The sequence below is a fragment of the Biomphalaria glabrata genome, chromosome 6 (genome assembly GCF_947242115.1).
Source record: "Biomphalaria glabrata chromosome 6, xgBioGlab47.1, whole genome shotgun sequence".
In the NCBI taxonomy this organism is placed as follows: domain Eukaryota; kingdom Metazoa; phylum Mollusca; class Gastropoda; family Planorbidae; genus Biomphalaria; species Biomphalaria glabrata.
The window spans coordinates 40,918,943-40,933,183 of NC_074716.1; the positions used below are offsets into that span (position 1 = coordinate 40,918,943).

General features: G+C 37.7%; 1 protein-coding gene across 7 annotated transcripts in view; it reads left to right on the plus strand.

The window, feature by feature from the left end:
- LOC106073420 (uncharacterized) overlaps positions 1 to 14,241 on the plus strand; it is a 94,740-nt gene that overhangs the window by 74,688 nt on the left and 5,811 nt on the right. For 6 of the 7 annotated variants that reach the window (XM_013233961.2, XM_056031855.1, XM_056031852.1 and 3 more), the window contains exons 3-6: positions 7,023 to 7,190; positions 9,691 to 9,775; positions 11,063 to 11,162; positions 11,382 to 11,490. In XM_013233961.2, the coding sequence (XP_013089415.2) occupies positions 7,023 to 7,190; positions 9,691 to 9,775; positions 11,063 to 11,162; positions 11,382 to 11,490 (462 nt within the window). Of the gene's footprint in view, positions 1 to 2,468; positions 2,726 to 7,022; positions 7,191 to 9,690; positions 9,776 to 11,062; positions 11,163 to 11,381; positions 11,491 to 14,241 lie in introns of those variants that run through there. The other variant, XM_013233960.2, reaches the window with a different exon arrangement.

A 14,241-nucleotide genomic window follows, 5' to 3' on the forward strand; every position in this document is an offset into this window, starting at 1 on the left:
CCGCTACACATTGAAAACAAATATTATGGTTCAGATAAAGATGTATAGCTTTATAATGAAAATTAGCAACTCTGATTTACTTCTAAATGAGCTGCCCAGTGGGTAGGGGAATGTACAACTCGTTACAAACATAGACTCTTATCTCTGTAATAATGGAGTTGGAGTAATTAACTAAACAAAAAAACACATACTGGCAGAATATACGATTACATTTCCAAAATAGGGCACTAATACAATTTCGTCTCAATATTCTTAACTGGCTTCTCGGTCTATGACGTCATTTCCGTTCCAAACCATTCTGATTGGTCGCCATTGTGCACGCTGACTCTAGCAGGCATAGCAAGGTTAGGTGAATACAATTTACTCAGCCAAATTTATTGCTTGATCGATGTGTATGACTTCAAAACCGAGCAGTTTACAAGACAAAGATGTTTCTATGGGGCAACGGATCATGAGGGTTTTATGGAGTCAGCACTACAACCAGCCGCTTGTCCCATCAAATATTCAGATGCTCTTTCGTCTAGGTCTAGGTGAACGTACGCTTCAACAACAAATCCAAGGATTCAAACTCTAGATCACCTTTACCACTTCCATGCTCCGCGGCCATGTAGGCCAAGATATGTTTTTTTTTTTAAAAGTACTTTAAGTAGCCTACATCTTAGTCAAAGGAAGAGAAAGCAAAGTTAAGAGTCTAAGACTTAAAACACCAACCATGTAATAGCCAGAACACCAATCGTGTAATAGCCATCCATTGTGTCCACTAAATGGCTAATTAGCTCGTTGTAATTGTATACAAAAGTTAAACTGTGACCTAATCACTTTGGATATGACCTCCTTTTTTAAAAAATAAAAACGCCCCCCACCAATGACAAGTCCTACCTACGACCCTGTACTGTGTACCTAATCTTGTATCATTCGTCTGAGCGATAGTGCTGAAATGTCTCTAACAAGCGAACATTTTCGTAGTTCAAAGCAATAACGCTAAAGAATGATCAGCGGCGTTTTTTTTTTGTTTTCTTGTATCTTCTCAATAGTCATTTGATTTTTCCCCCGTTTTAAAACAAAATTCTTATATTTCTTTTTTCACTCCCCCACCCCCTCTCTTTTGTGACTTTTACCTCTCCCACAGTGGCTGGTCACTCCACATACCCCCCATCCCATTTTAGTCTAAACTATTTGACCCATCAGAAGGACGGACAAGCACATTCGTGCCACAAATTACACAGAGATTAGGCAAGTTAGGCAAACTATCACTAGGACCTGAAACCATAAAACAAGCAAAGTATTTTTTTTTAAATCCTTTTTTTTTTAACTAAGCTTATCCTTGGAAAAGAACTTACAACTATCTCTCAATAATATAGAAGTTATTTCCCTTATTCAACGTTAAACAAAATAAGTAATTATCAATAATTAAATGATTAAGTTGTTACTTTTTACAAAAAAAAATGATTCTTGTTTTGTTAGGTACAATAAATAATTGTTTAAAGTTTCAAGTTGATCAGAAAATGGGTGTGGGAGAAATAACGTGTAAAAATTTGTTACTAGACAGACAGACTGACAGACGGACAGAGTGAGTTGATAATAGCTTTGTAAAAATTAAAACAAGGGAGAAGGACACCTTGAGGCTTTGAGCGTTGGTTATCAAAGAAAGAGAAATGAGCTTTATTACATTAATGTGAGGTGGGTAGGGGTGTGTTTACAGAGCAAGCTAAATATTCGTTACAATACCGTCAAATAAAACACGCTTTAAGTAAATGTTACAAATGAGTGCTGCCTAATTAGCTAACTTGTAATATTAATTATAGAGACGACAGGGACGTTTGTTGTTATCATTGTCAATATTGTTGACTACAAAAACAAATTGATTCGTGGGTTCATGACTATAGACACGGTTTCTCCCCTTGAAAGTGTCTGTCCGACCAACTGGAAGAAAGGGCCTTAATTTAGAATTGAATGGTCAGTCGCTACGGCCTCGAGGGCAACAGTTACGCTTCGTTGATTTTTTTAATGCGCGTCTCCTTCGACAAACAGCAAACGCTTACAGCTGCGCGGCTGCTAGGAGCGATACAGAGAGAGGAGGAGGGGGGGGGGGCAAACTAATACGACAATAAGTGGCCTGGAGGTCAAAGGTGAATGAAAGTCATAATGTCGTATCTATATACCTACCTCTGCTCTGTGACACGGGCTATATTACACCTATACCGTATAGATTTAAGCCCCTCCTCCTTAGTTCTAGCCCCCCCCCTTTCCCACCTCATGCCAGCCCCTGTTTTTCTATCTTTGCCCCCCCCCCGTCGTTTGATTCCAGCCGTATATAGGTAACTTTACATATATATCTAGTGGGGGGAGACTTGTGGTCTCTTGTGAGCGTTGACGGGTGGCGGGTAGAAAGAATGGAGGGGGGTGGGGCTTCCATGCATATCTACCTATATCTATATTACCCTGAAAGAAAAAAAAAGAGATAATCAGAAAGAGGGAGGGGGCGCTCTCTTCCCTATCTACCCCCCTATACTGCCTAGCGTTTTTCAATTCGTATCATATAGGTTATAAAGTTGTGTATTGGATAGAATCAAGGTTTTAGCGTTAGGTTTGTTTGGGGGGTATGTGCCAACTGTCGTCGGAGTCTTGGACTGTATTTACTTTGATACGGAAACCGCGGAGAGAACCCATCGCTGTCCTAAAGTTATGAGTAGTAACTAGAACGATGCCAAACACAGTTATGACGGTAAGTCAACACTGATAGTATATTTTAGAGTCATATCTACCTGGCCCGTTAAAACTTATAGGCAGTTTCTACCTGTCTTACGTAAACCTTTATCTAGATCTGTCTTGCTCAGACTTATACAAAACACTTTCGCAATTGTTTATTATTCCAGTTTTTCCGCAAACTTTGCAAATAGTTTTAATGTTATGACCTATAATCCCCAATTTCGGTTCAAAGATGAATACTATATGTTTTTTACTCTCCAACATATGTACCCTTATCTACTTAAACAAATAGTTTGACCTAATTTATTTCCGTCGAACAACATTTCACATTGTCAATATTTTTGTTACTACTTTTATGATTATTATTGTTATTATTATAAAAGAACGAGTATTCATTCTCTGGCGCTGCCAGGGTCGAGTTATATTATCGGGAAACAAAATTCATCGTAGTCCCTTTATCCGTTTCCACCGAGAAATTTTCTGGTGATGTGGCAGGTCTGCAGAAGTACCGCCCTCTGACAGGCAATGAGACTCTTCCTGGGAATGTTGAGGGCTTATTATTATTATTATTATTATTATTGTAGAAATGAACTATTTTTCATTCTCTGGCACTGCCAGGGTCGAGTTTCGTTAAAGAGAACTAAAATCATTGTAGTCTCCCCTTAACGGTGTCCACTTAGAAATGTGTATTATTATTCAAATAAACTAATACTCATTTTAGGACACTGCAAGAATTAAGATGATTTAAAGGGAAAAAATTCATTGTACTCTACGTATGCAGAGTGCACTAAGAGATGAATGCTTTTATTAATACATTATATATATATATATATAACATGGGTGTAACCAGGATTTTTTTCTGGGAGGGGTTAGGGTGAGGGGAATTTTCTCTGTTTGTTTACCTTTGCATGCGCGCACACACACACACACACACCTTCACGTACATAAAAAAACACATAATGTATATATAATTTGGAGTATCTCCAAGCTGCGGCGTTTCGTGGCTTAATGCTATATTGGGAATGAAAAAAAAAAGGATGGTGGAAATGGCCCAGTGCCAGGTCTAACAACTTCTTCATTCCCTCTGAACGTATACAATGTCAAGGATTCTATGGGTGGTGACAATTTGTTTTGTTTCATGTCTAGTTTAAACTTCTTCGGACTAAAACAGTAATGAAAAAAAAATGTCTTTAGCCCTGTGACCAGAAAGTCTCTGGTCATCCACTGCACCCAAACTCGTCTACGGACGTCTTGACCAATACTTGCTTCCGGAAAAGAATGGGTTTTAGGGCGAGAGAGTGAGGTCGACGTGTTGCGCGAATCCTCCTCACGAAAATCAAAATTCCAGCGCAAGTCACTGGGTCATGTTCGTTATAAAGTTTGATACTAAAAGTTGATGTAATTATACAAAAATAGAATGTAACTTATTCTAACACACAGACAAAAACAATCCAACACACACATTCACACACACACACAGATCGAAGAAAGTGCAAAAGGTAACATAGGTTTTTTTAAAAAAATGTCTACAACTGTTTTGCAACAGTTCATGCTAGGGTTGATTTTTTTTTATTTCAACATTTATTTTTCGTTTTATTTTTATTGGAGATTTTCAGGATCAACTCAACAGTGTTAAGGGCGCTAAACTAAACAATGTCAAGGACGCTAAATTAAACAATGTCAAGGACGCTAAACTAAACAATGTCAAGGACGCTCAGTTGAGCCTCGATGTTGCCAACTAAATTTTAAAAAAAGAGTTATAAATGGAAGAGCTTAGAACCTGATAATCTGTGGGGCTAAAAGGTGCAACAAAAAAAAATTCTCTTATAACTTACAAAAAAAACAAACAACTATCAACACTTCTTTTATTCTGTATACACCAAAAGTTATCTATCTACAGATTTTCAACGTAAACTAAGTTATAACACAAATAGTTTAAAAAACGTGAACAAGAAAAATAACCAGTGAAGTCTTGACCATCCCTTCCGGACGTCTTGTTCATCCTCTGACGTCTTGGCCTCCCCCATGATGTCTTGGCGTCGCCCCTGACGTCTTGCAAAAGATTTGGGCTATGGCATAATGATCTTCACTTATGAAGGCACGTTTGGTACATAAAGGAAACAAAGAAAGTCATGAATTGTAAACCTAAGTTAATATTAAAGGAAGGAGGAAAACCGATAGCTGCCTTGTCTTTTAATGTTGCAAGTTTAATCTCCCCTTTTATAATAAAACAAAAATATTAATTACGACTAATTGATTTACTAGTTGGTCAAATTTTTTTTATTGATTCGTGTGTCGTCATCGACAATGCTTAATTATGCAAAGTTTGAACTTGATCCGTGAACGGAAAGTGGAGAAATAACTAATAAAAGATTCCACCCAGACTGACAAACAGACAGACGTGTTTTAGTTGTGTGCTGTATGTGTTGCATCTATTGTGCTGAATGCCCCTGTTCAATTTCTCGTTTTGTTATCTTCGTAACATAAGTTCGTTTCAACTTGAAACCATTGCAAGTTATCTTTAGAAGTAGTCTGTCTTGCGCACTAGTCTCGTATGATTGAATGGTTTGGGGAAAAAATGTTATCTTAAGTGTGTTATAGCCCGCTTGTTATATAACATATTTGTTTATTCATGTGTGTGTAGGGGAGGGAGGGGGTTAAAATTAATTTAAAAGGCGATGTTGTTATTTGCTTAACTTGCATTTTGTTCATTGTGAAGCTTTCTCTTTTTGCCTTTCTTTCTCTCTCTTTCTCTCTTTCTATCTCACTCTCTCCCTCTCTCTTTCTCTCTTTAATGAGGTGTGTCTCTAACACTGGCAGTGTCTCTGTCTTGCCTGTCTCTATGACTCTTTAAAAAAGTAAAGATAAAAAAAAATAAACTTCCCCTTTCAGACCTTACAATCTATAGGGCAAATGATGTAATGGTCATCTGTTTCTAGGGCCAGACACAACGACTTTACTTTTCCCATCTAATGTCAGATAACATTAGTGTTAGGTGGACTCAGAGGCGTCCTAAAAAATATCCGAAATTTCAAATCCCAGTCTTTATGGATATTCGAACCCTTGGTTCGGAAGCCAAGTACTTTACCACTTTGCCACCACGCCCCCCCCCCACTTCCGTAACTGTCTCCTTATTTTTATTTACACTTTAAATTCACACAAAGTTAATAGAAGGAGTATAGGTGTACGTGAGAGAGATATAGATAGATAGATAGATAGATAGATAGATAGATAGATAGATAGATAGATAGATAGATAGATAGATAGATAGATAGATAGATAGATAGATAGATAGATAGATAGATAGATAGATAGATAGATAGATAGATAGATAGATAGATAGACAGACAGACAGACAGACAGATAGATATATATATAGATAGATAGATAGATAGATAGATAGATAGATAGATAGATAGATAGATAGATAGATAGATAGATAGATAGATAGATAGATAGATAGATAGATAGACAGAGAGACAGACAGATAGATATATAGATAGATAGATAGATAGATAGATAGATAGATAGATAGATAGATAGATAGATAGATAGATAGATAGATAGATAGATAGATAGATAGATAGATAGATAGATAGATAGATAGATAGATAGATAGACAGACAGAGAGACAGACAGACAGATAGATAGATAGATAGATAGATAGATAGATAGATAGATAGATAGATAGATAGATAGATAGATAGATAGATAGATAGATAGATAGATAGATAGATAGATAGATAGATGATTATTGCTTGATTGATTTGACAAAACTCTTTAAAAAGATATATTTAGTTCACTTTATGTGTAGCCTACAAAAAGACTTTTCTTTGAGTCTTCGAAGATTAAGGACTACTGTATGATGCAATAAATAACCATGCAATAAACAAAATATAAACCCGTAGGGGGCTTACACATTTCCATAAAATGGCGAGCTTCATTAACGAAGAGTTCTCTTCGAAACGTGACGGCACACATTAAAAATATTATTGAAAACATTTTTTTAGTTAAGTTCAACACTTGGAATGTCATTCCTTTTTTTTTTTTAAATATTAGATTGTGTACACCTGTCTGTGTAGGATCTCACCTGTGTTAGTGGTTCTTGAAATGTCAAAGCATTCAGGAATCTTCCTCCCAATTTATATTTACCCCAATCTCCCCCTCCTCTTTTTTTTTTCGGAAATTTCACGCCTGTCTGAATTTCTCGGAAAACTATTTTCTGTCCAATCCACAGAGACATTCTTTGAATGCATTTCTTTTGGTTAATCCACTTGTTTCTACTTATTTAATGTTTTCTTTTCCTCTTTCAGGGGCCGATACCTCCATCAGTATTTGGGGCCGCTTCCAGGAAAGATGATGACGGCACGAGCGAGCCGGTCAAGGCCAAACGAAAATGTGGGCGTCCGAGGAACCCCATCCCCCGCCACAAGAGGGAATCACACATCAATGCTGAGCACCGGAGGAGAGGGAAGATCCAGGTCAGTGGGCGGAGTTAGCGCGTGTCGTCTTTAGACTGGCGCATCAGCAGTTTTTTTTTTCTTTTATTTATTGTTATACTTTTTGATTCCTCCCCCCCCCCCAAAGAATGAGGAGAGGGTAGATGGGGGTGATAAGTTCACAACATCGAGGAAGTGTATCAATTGGACGCTACCTTGTGTTAAAGACAGGGGAAAACTACTCGGTCCTGGCAATATCAAACAGTCCATTTCCAAACCATTATCCTAAACTAAATGTGTGGCATGCGCACTGAATGTCGTCTCTATTATCCTGGGTTCAAAGCCTGCAAGGCGCTACCCCCCCCCCCCCGGCTGTCCTGTAAGAGGTTTTGGCTAAGATGTACTAATCGTCAATTCTGAGGGAACATCCGAGACATGTAAAACATACAAACATGAGAGTTTAAAAAAACAAACATTTAAGTTATTAGGAGGCTCGAGTCGATGGGAAGGGGGGAGGGGGTCCTTGATTAGTGTCTTGGTCAGGACGGTCCATTATTTGCTGTATTTAGTTCCCAGTTGTCTCTAATTAAAAATATTCTTCATATTGCTGACATCATTTAATTAGAGATTTTCCTAACATGGAGCCAAAACCATAAATAGCAACAGCCTAGTTGAATCTGGTGCACAGAATTCGGAACTACTGATACACATATATAAGACCATGTAGTAATTTGTATCCGCTTTTTTTTGTTTTAGCCCAGTAGAATTAGATTAAAACCGACATTTCTGTGCATATCCTTATTAAGTATACACATCTCCACATTTAGTAGACTATAAGTTGGAAGGCTGCCTGGTCTTGCGCGCTGGACTGTCGTTAGGTCGTCTCGAAAGTTCCGGGTTCATGCACTGTTCGCTGCCATCCTCCGTCGTCCTGCGGGAGGATGGGCTAGGATGTAGATTATCTTCAACTCTGTAGGAGCATTGAAAACTTTATTTTAAACGCTTCCTGTTCTATAGAACTAGCGCTGATATGTTGTGACCATTTTTACGAGAAATCTGAGTTAGTAAGAAATTGAGACCTTGTGTTGTTTGATGATCCCTTGGAGTGTATAAGCTCTCACCCTAGCTCTTAATAGGCTATAATACTCTGAAGAAAAATGTACCAATCAAAGAGGCCCATGCTGTGGAGACACCTTTGGCCAATCGGCCCGAAATACCCAAAATGTCAGTTCGCCTCTGGTAAACTATCAATGTATGTATCACCTCGAGGGCGTCAATTACTTGACGTTAAGGAGGCAATAGAAAATGTACAGTAGACATTTGGATGCATATAGTTCAATTATTTAGTGTATAGATTGTCGTGCTGAACTGTATAGTTCGAAAGTCAACAGAAGTACTTTGCCCTCAATTCGATGTAGACTAGCTGGCCACATATCAGTGTCCTTTTGCTTTAGGTCTGGTCATGTTGGATTTATATCTGGTCTTGTTGGGTTTATATCTGGTCATGTTGGGTGTATCATTTAATGGATTGTATTTCTGTACATCTGCTTTGTGTCAGTGTTTAGTTCGAATATTGTCCTGTTAAGTTTACGACTTTGCCTGGTCGTGTAGTATGCGTTTCGTCACGAGAGTCTCATGTTTAAGTCTCGCATCCATCCCCTGGCGCCCTGCAGGCGATCTGAATAAGAACGTGACAATCTTCATTACTGAAATTAATCAACGAAATTTACAGGTCCCGGGGGGTGGGGGGGGAGTATTTTTCTACTATTGGCTTTCACTTTCTTTATAGATGGAAATGTCAATTGATGGTAAAAGTCTATAGAGATATTGGTAACGTTGGCTATAAAGATAAATAAAATCGAGTTATTTATATGAAGCGAAAATTTCGCCCATAGATCTAGTAGTTTTGGAAATTTGCAAACATTGCGGAGATCTAAAAATAGCTTATGATGTTAATAAGCAATGTTTCTTGAGAGCGACTTGTAAGTGTATTATATAAACTGGTAGGCCTACTGCAGAATCAAGTTTTTAAAGCTCTTCGGTTTGTAACTTTGATTTAGTTGGCAATGCAGAAGTTTAACCTCCTTGATATTGTTTAGTTTATAGTGAAACTCACTCTGGTTAGCAAAGTTGATAGAGCGTCACACTAATAACGCGAATGTCGTGGGTTTGATCCCCATACTCTCCATTGGATGTTTCTCTGTTTATTTTCACTGAGAAATAAAATACGTTTAGTTTTGTAACTATTATATTGGCACAACAAGTAGGAAGTGAAGTTTAAAGTAGTTTTTATTGTTACTGGCTTTCTCTTTACATTATTGTATGAACCCAGAGTACTTGCAGGCCTACTACCTTAGTAACTAAAATATGTGTGTGTGTGTGTCCTTCTACTTAGAGATCAGTGAATTGAATTTTAAAACCTGTTAAAGCGTGCACTTGGAGAGGGGAAGGGAGGGACTAAAAAGCCTAGGAAAACAAAATAATAGAAACAAAAATGTATTGTAATTTCAATCCTTGTTTGTTTCATTCTGTGTCCGTGTAGAATGGCTTCCGGACTTTGAAAAGTATGGTGCCCAAGTATGAACATGCATCGGGAAGAGACAGTAAAGCAGACATTTTGTTTAAAGGTCGGTATTGTGTATAGTTTATCTGTGCTTTGTGTGTGTGTGCGCGCGCGTGTGCGTGTTTGTATTTAGGTCTACGTATTGTATCAGAGCAGGATATAGACAGCTATATAAGTTAATCTCCTAAAACACATTTCGTCCTATTCTTACCTGGAGGAGTGGGAGGAGGAAGTAGTATTTTGTAGCAGGAATAAAAGCCATTATAGTTGAGGGGGGGGGGGCTCTAGCAATGATATCAAACTGGAAGAACTGACAATTATGAAAAATAGGGAAAATCTATAGGAGAAAGAAAAAAACAAGAACATAGAATGAGTAAGAGAAAGTGTGTTAGATAATGAGAAGTCAGGGGGAGTGAGAGAAAGTGTGTTAGATAATGAGAAGTCAGGGGGAGTGAGAGAAAGTGTTTTAGATAATGAGAAGTCAGGGGGAGTGAGAGAAAGTGTGTTAGATAATGAGAAGTCAGGGGAGTGAGAGAAAGTGTGTTAGATAATGAGAAGTCAGGGGGAGTGAGAGAAAGTGTGTTAGATAATGAGAAGTCAGGGGAGTGAGAGAAAGTGTGCTAGATAATGAGAAGTCAGGGGAGTGAGAGAAAGTGTGTTAGATAATGAGAAGTCAGGGGAGTGAGAGAAAGTGTGTTAGATAATGAGAAGCCAGGGGAGTGAGAGAAAGTGTGTTAGATAATGAGAAGCCAGGGGAGTGAGAGAAAGTGTGTTAGAAAATGAGAAGCCAAGGAGAGAGAGAAAGTGTGTTAGATAAATGAGAAGCCAGGGGAGAGAGAGAAAGATGGGAAAATGTGATCAATGAACACAAAAAAGACTTAACGATTGAGGAAGCGAAAAAAAAAGGTGTGAAGAATAAAATATCTGTGATGAAGAGTGACAAAATAAAGATTTACTAAAAGAGTGACAAAAGGAAGAGTGACTAAAGGAAGAGTGACTAAAGGAAGAGTGACTAAAGGAAGAGTGACTAAAGGAAGAGTGACTAATGGAAGAGTGGTGATAAACTGTGACAGAGAGAGAGAGAGAGGGGGGGGGACAAAAAGTGATGAAAAAAAAAGTGATGAATCGTGACAAACAAGGAGAAATATTGCAAAAGAGAGATGAAGAGAACGTAAAGGAATCGAAAATTTGTAGACAGACAGACAGACAGCAAGAATGAGAAAGAAAAAGTTTGGTACGTATCTTGATAGAAGATACACAAGCTTTAAGACAGTCTTAAAAAAAAATAGTTCTAATGATCTAAAAACAAAAACACAAAAAAAAACAACTAACACGCTTGCAATATCCACAGCTGTTGACCACTGCAAGGTGCTGAAGCGGGAAATGGAAGAAATTACAAGCACTATGCAGTCCATTCAATCAGAGAAAGAGGCTATTCAAAAAGAAATTCAGTAAGTTTCTGAAATATATTCTCTAACCGTACCTTCTATTTGTTCAATAGTATTTGTTTTTATTAGTCCTAGCTACTCCATAGAATATATTGGTACTGATCATGTGCCTAGAGTAAGGGTTTTACAAAATTATTTATTTATTTATTTTGATGTGATATAAACGGTTACTGCTGCGTGCATAGTTACGTTTATTTATTATAATTTAATTTTTTGTTTCAGCAATTATCAAAATATGATTCCAAACATTCACGAGATGACCAAAACAATGGATGACCGTTTTGACGAGTACGTAGAAGAACAGTCTCACAACGGTTGGGCAGCTTGGACAGTATCCTTTGTGCAGTGTACTATTTCTATCATCGTATTTAGAGACGTTGAAAGAGGTTCAAACTGGGGTCACGGTATACCCACGTTGGAATCGACTACTCTATGTTTGTTTAGGCGGTAGCTAGCAAAATTTTTTTATTTCGGACTGGACAAAGAACTAAAAGATTATACTGGGAAAAAATGGCACGGGTCAAGCTATCTTGATGAATGTACGACTATACCCTGTTATATCATTTATTTCTGAGGATTATGTCATTTGGTCTTCTGGTATGTCCTCGTTTGAAAGCCCCTAACAGCTTTGCCATTCTTTTTTTTTTTCAAGAAACACCTGGGCAGTCTTAGTGAGTGCCTAAATCATTACTTACCTGGCGGGCGGTCACGAAGTTTTAAAAAGCTTATATTGTCCCCCGCCAATTAGTGATCACTTGAAGAGCTCTTCAATGGAAATCATTTACTCGATGGTAGGGTCTTGTCAACGGACAATGCTGTCAGGAAAAGGCGTCGGGATCTGGGGGTTATACGGCGGGTCTGATAAAAGAAAAGATTATAAATCAACTTATCTTGAATGGTGCCTCGTTTGGGATTCATTCGCTGCGGCGCCTATCGTTTCCGTGTTGGTCATGTCACAACAACGCGGTATAATACCGCACAAGAAAAATAGTGACGCTCCTTTTTTTTTTTTTTGAAGTTCATGTATAAGGGTTAAGAAAGGGAGGTAGCTTTGTTATTCTTACCAGCTGTCATGGGAAGTAATCTTGGAAGTGAAGAAAGACAAATTAGAATACCTTTGTATTTTTTTGGAGACATTGTTTGAGAATAGTACAAACATACAGTCTATATATATTTACAATAAGTTGATCTTGTAAGTTTGAGAGTCTCTTAGACAAATAAAATTGACGATTGTGTAAAGGATTATGTTGTGATGAAGGTGAAGAAAAAAGTTTTCACTAAAGGCAAAATAGTATGACTTTTAAATAATGTTAATAATGACACATTCACTTGTATGTAGACTAAACTCCACAGTGTAAAGTAAAACTAGTTTGGTTCACTATTTTCGGATAAGCGGACATTAGACTTCCATTCAACAATAAATACGACTTGTCCCACACATCTCGAAGGTTGTCATTAAGTAGAGGTGGACCAGAAACCCAATGTACACAATTATAAAAGGGATGAGTGCCCCTTTCAGACCATGAGATCTATAGGGTAGATAAGGCCATCTGTTCCTGTGGCCGACGGTTGACGAGGGTGTCATTTTGACAGCGCAACGACCAACTGCTTTACTTTCTCCAACCAATATCATGTACCTATTAGAGTTGGGTGGATTCAGGGGCGCCCATAAAATCCAGACATTAAAAATCTCAGTTTTCATTGAGATTCGAACCAAGGACTCCTCGATTCGGAAGCTAAGCGCTTTACCACTCGGCCACCACACCCCCAATGGAAGTTAGAAAGACAAAAAACAACGACTTGAAGTTTGTTTGATTACCAGCTTTTGTCAAACTGTGGCGATGAACAGAAATGCATTAAAACAAAAAACAAAAATTTAAATAGACATTTTAACCTTTTCTCTTTTTTCATATTTGTCTCTTAAAGGCGACTGCAATATGATTCTCGATGTTTTTGTTTCTTTTGACTGATGTACCCTCGTTGTCTTGACTTTTTTCTGCATAAACAAATCAGGCACGTGACAAGCTTCTATCGGAACCTGAGGGTGATCTTAAGACCATCTTAAGACGTTTCAATCTATATCTCTACTGCCTCGAATATCTTTCACGCTATAGAATAAACCAAATCCACCCATATGTAATTCAACTTTGTTTGACCGGTACTCTTCTTTCGAGGAGAAATAGTGCATTGTAGTCGACAAGAGAATGAATTACTGAAGCTCAGAATGCAGGAAAACGCTCTGGTAATCCTGCACACGCTAGATCTAGCTTGCTTAGGAATGGTTGGAGGTGCAAAAGTTATATCGTGTTTGCTCTAATAGGGTGACACTAGTAAAAATTTGAGAAATACTGAACAACATGCTACGACTTGTATGTGGTAAATTTCGGAAATGAACAAGTATGTGTGCCAGTGTTTCCGCACTAAGACTAACGATAGAATTGTGTTGACTATCAAATTTTCTAAAGTCACTGTTGATAAGAGCTCAAAAACGTCCTAATAAATAAATCTGGGTTAGAAATAGATTTGAAACCATTAATAGTGAAAGTGTGTAAAGTACTTCCTGGCAGCGACATTGAGATAACATTGTTTTCCGGGCCAAAAGATTAAAATATAGGTGTATAAATATTCTCTCACAAAAGATTCGTTGTTCCCAAAATGCTTGCCCCCGCTATTGAGTACACCTAGGTCTTAATTTCTGCTAGTTACTACTTCCGTTCGATTTTTTAAATTACCTCCTATTTTATCCTTTCAATTTATATACAAAGATAGAAAAGTGCAAATCGTAACTGTAAATGTAGAATATGTATGTATGGTAGAAATGTATGTAGAACATAGGCGTAGCCAGGATTTTTCATAGCATTTCGAGTGCGTAATTTGCTTTTTTTTTTTATATTGAAGAGGGGTTTTTTTAGCTTCAAACCCCGCTACGCTCATAGAATTTTGAGTTTGTAATTTGCTTTTTTTGATATTGAATAGGGGGTTTATCGTAAATTTTGGAGGGGTTTTAAAATCAAAATCTTCCTTAGCTGTGTTCTTGTAATTAGGGGATTGTCGTTTGCATTTTTTTTTGTATTGTTTTCTA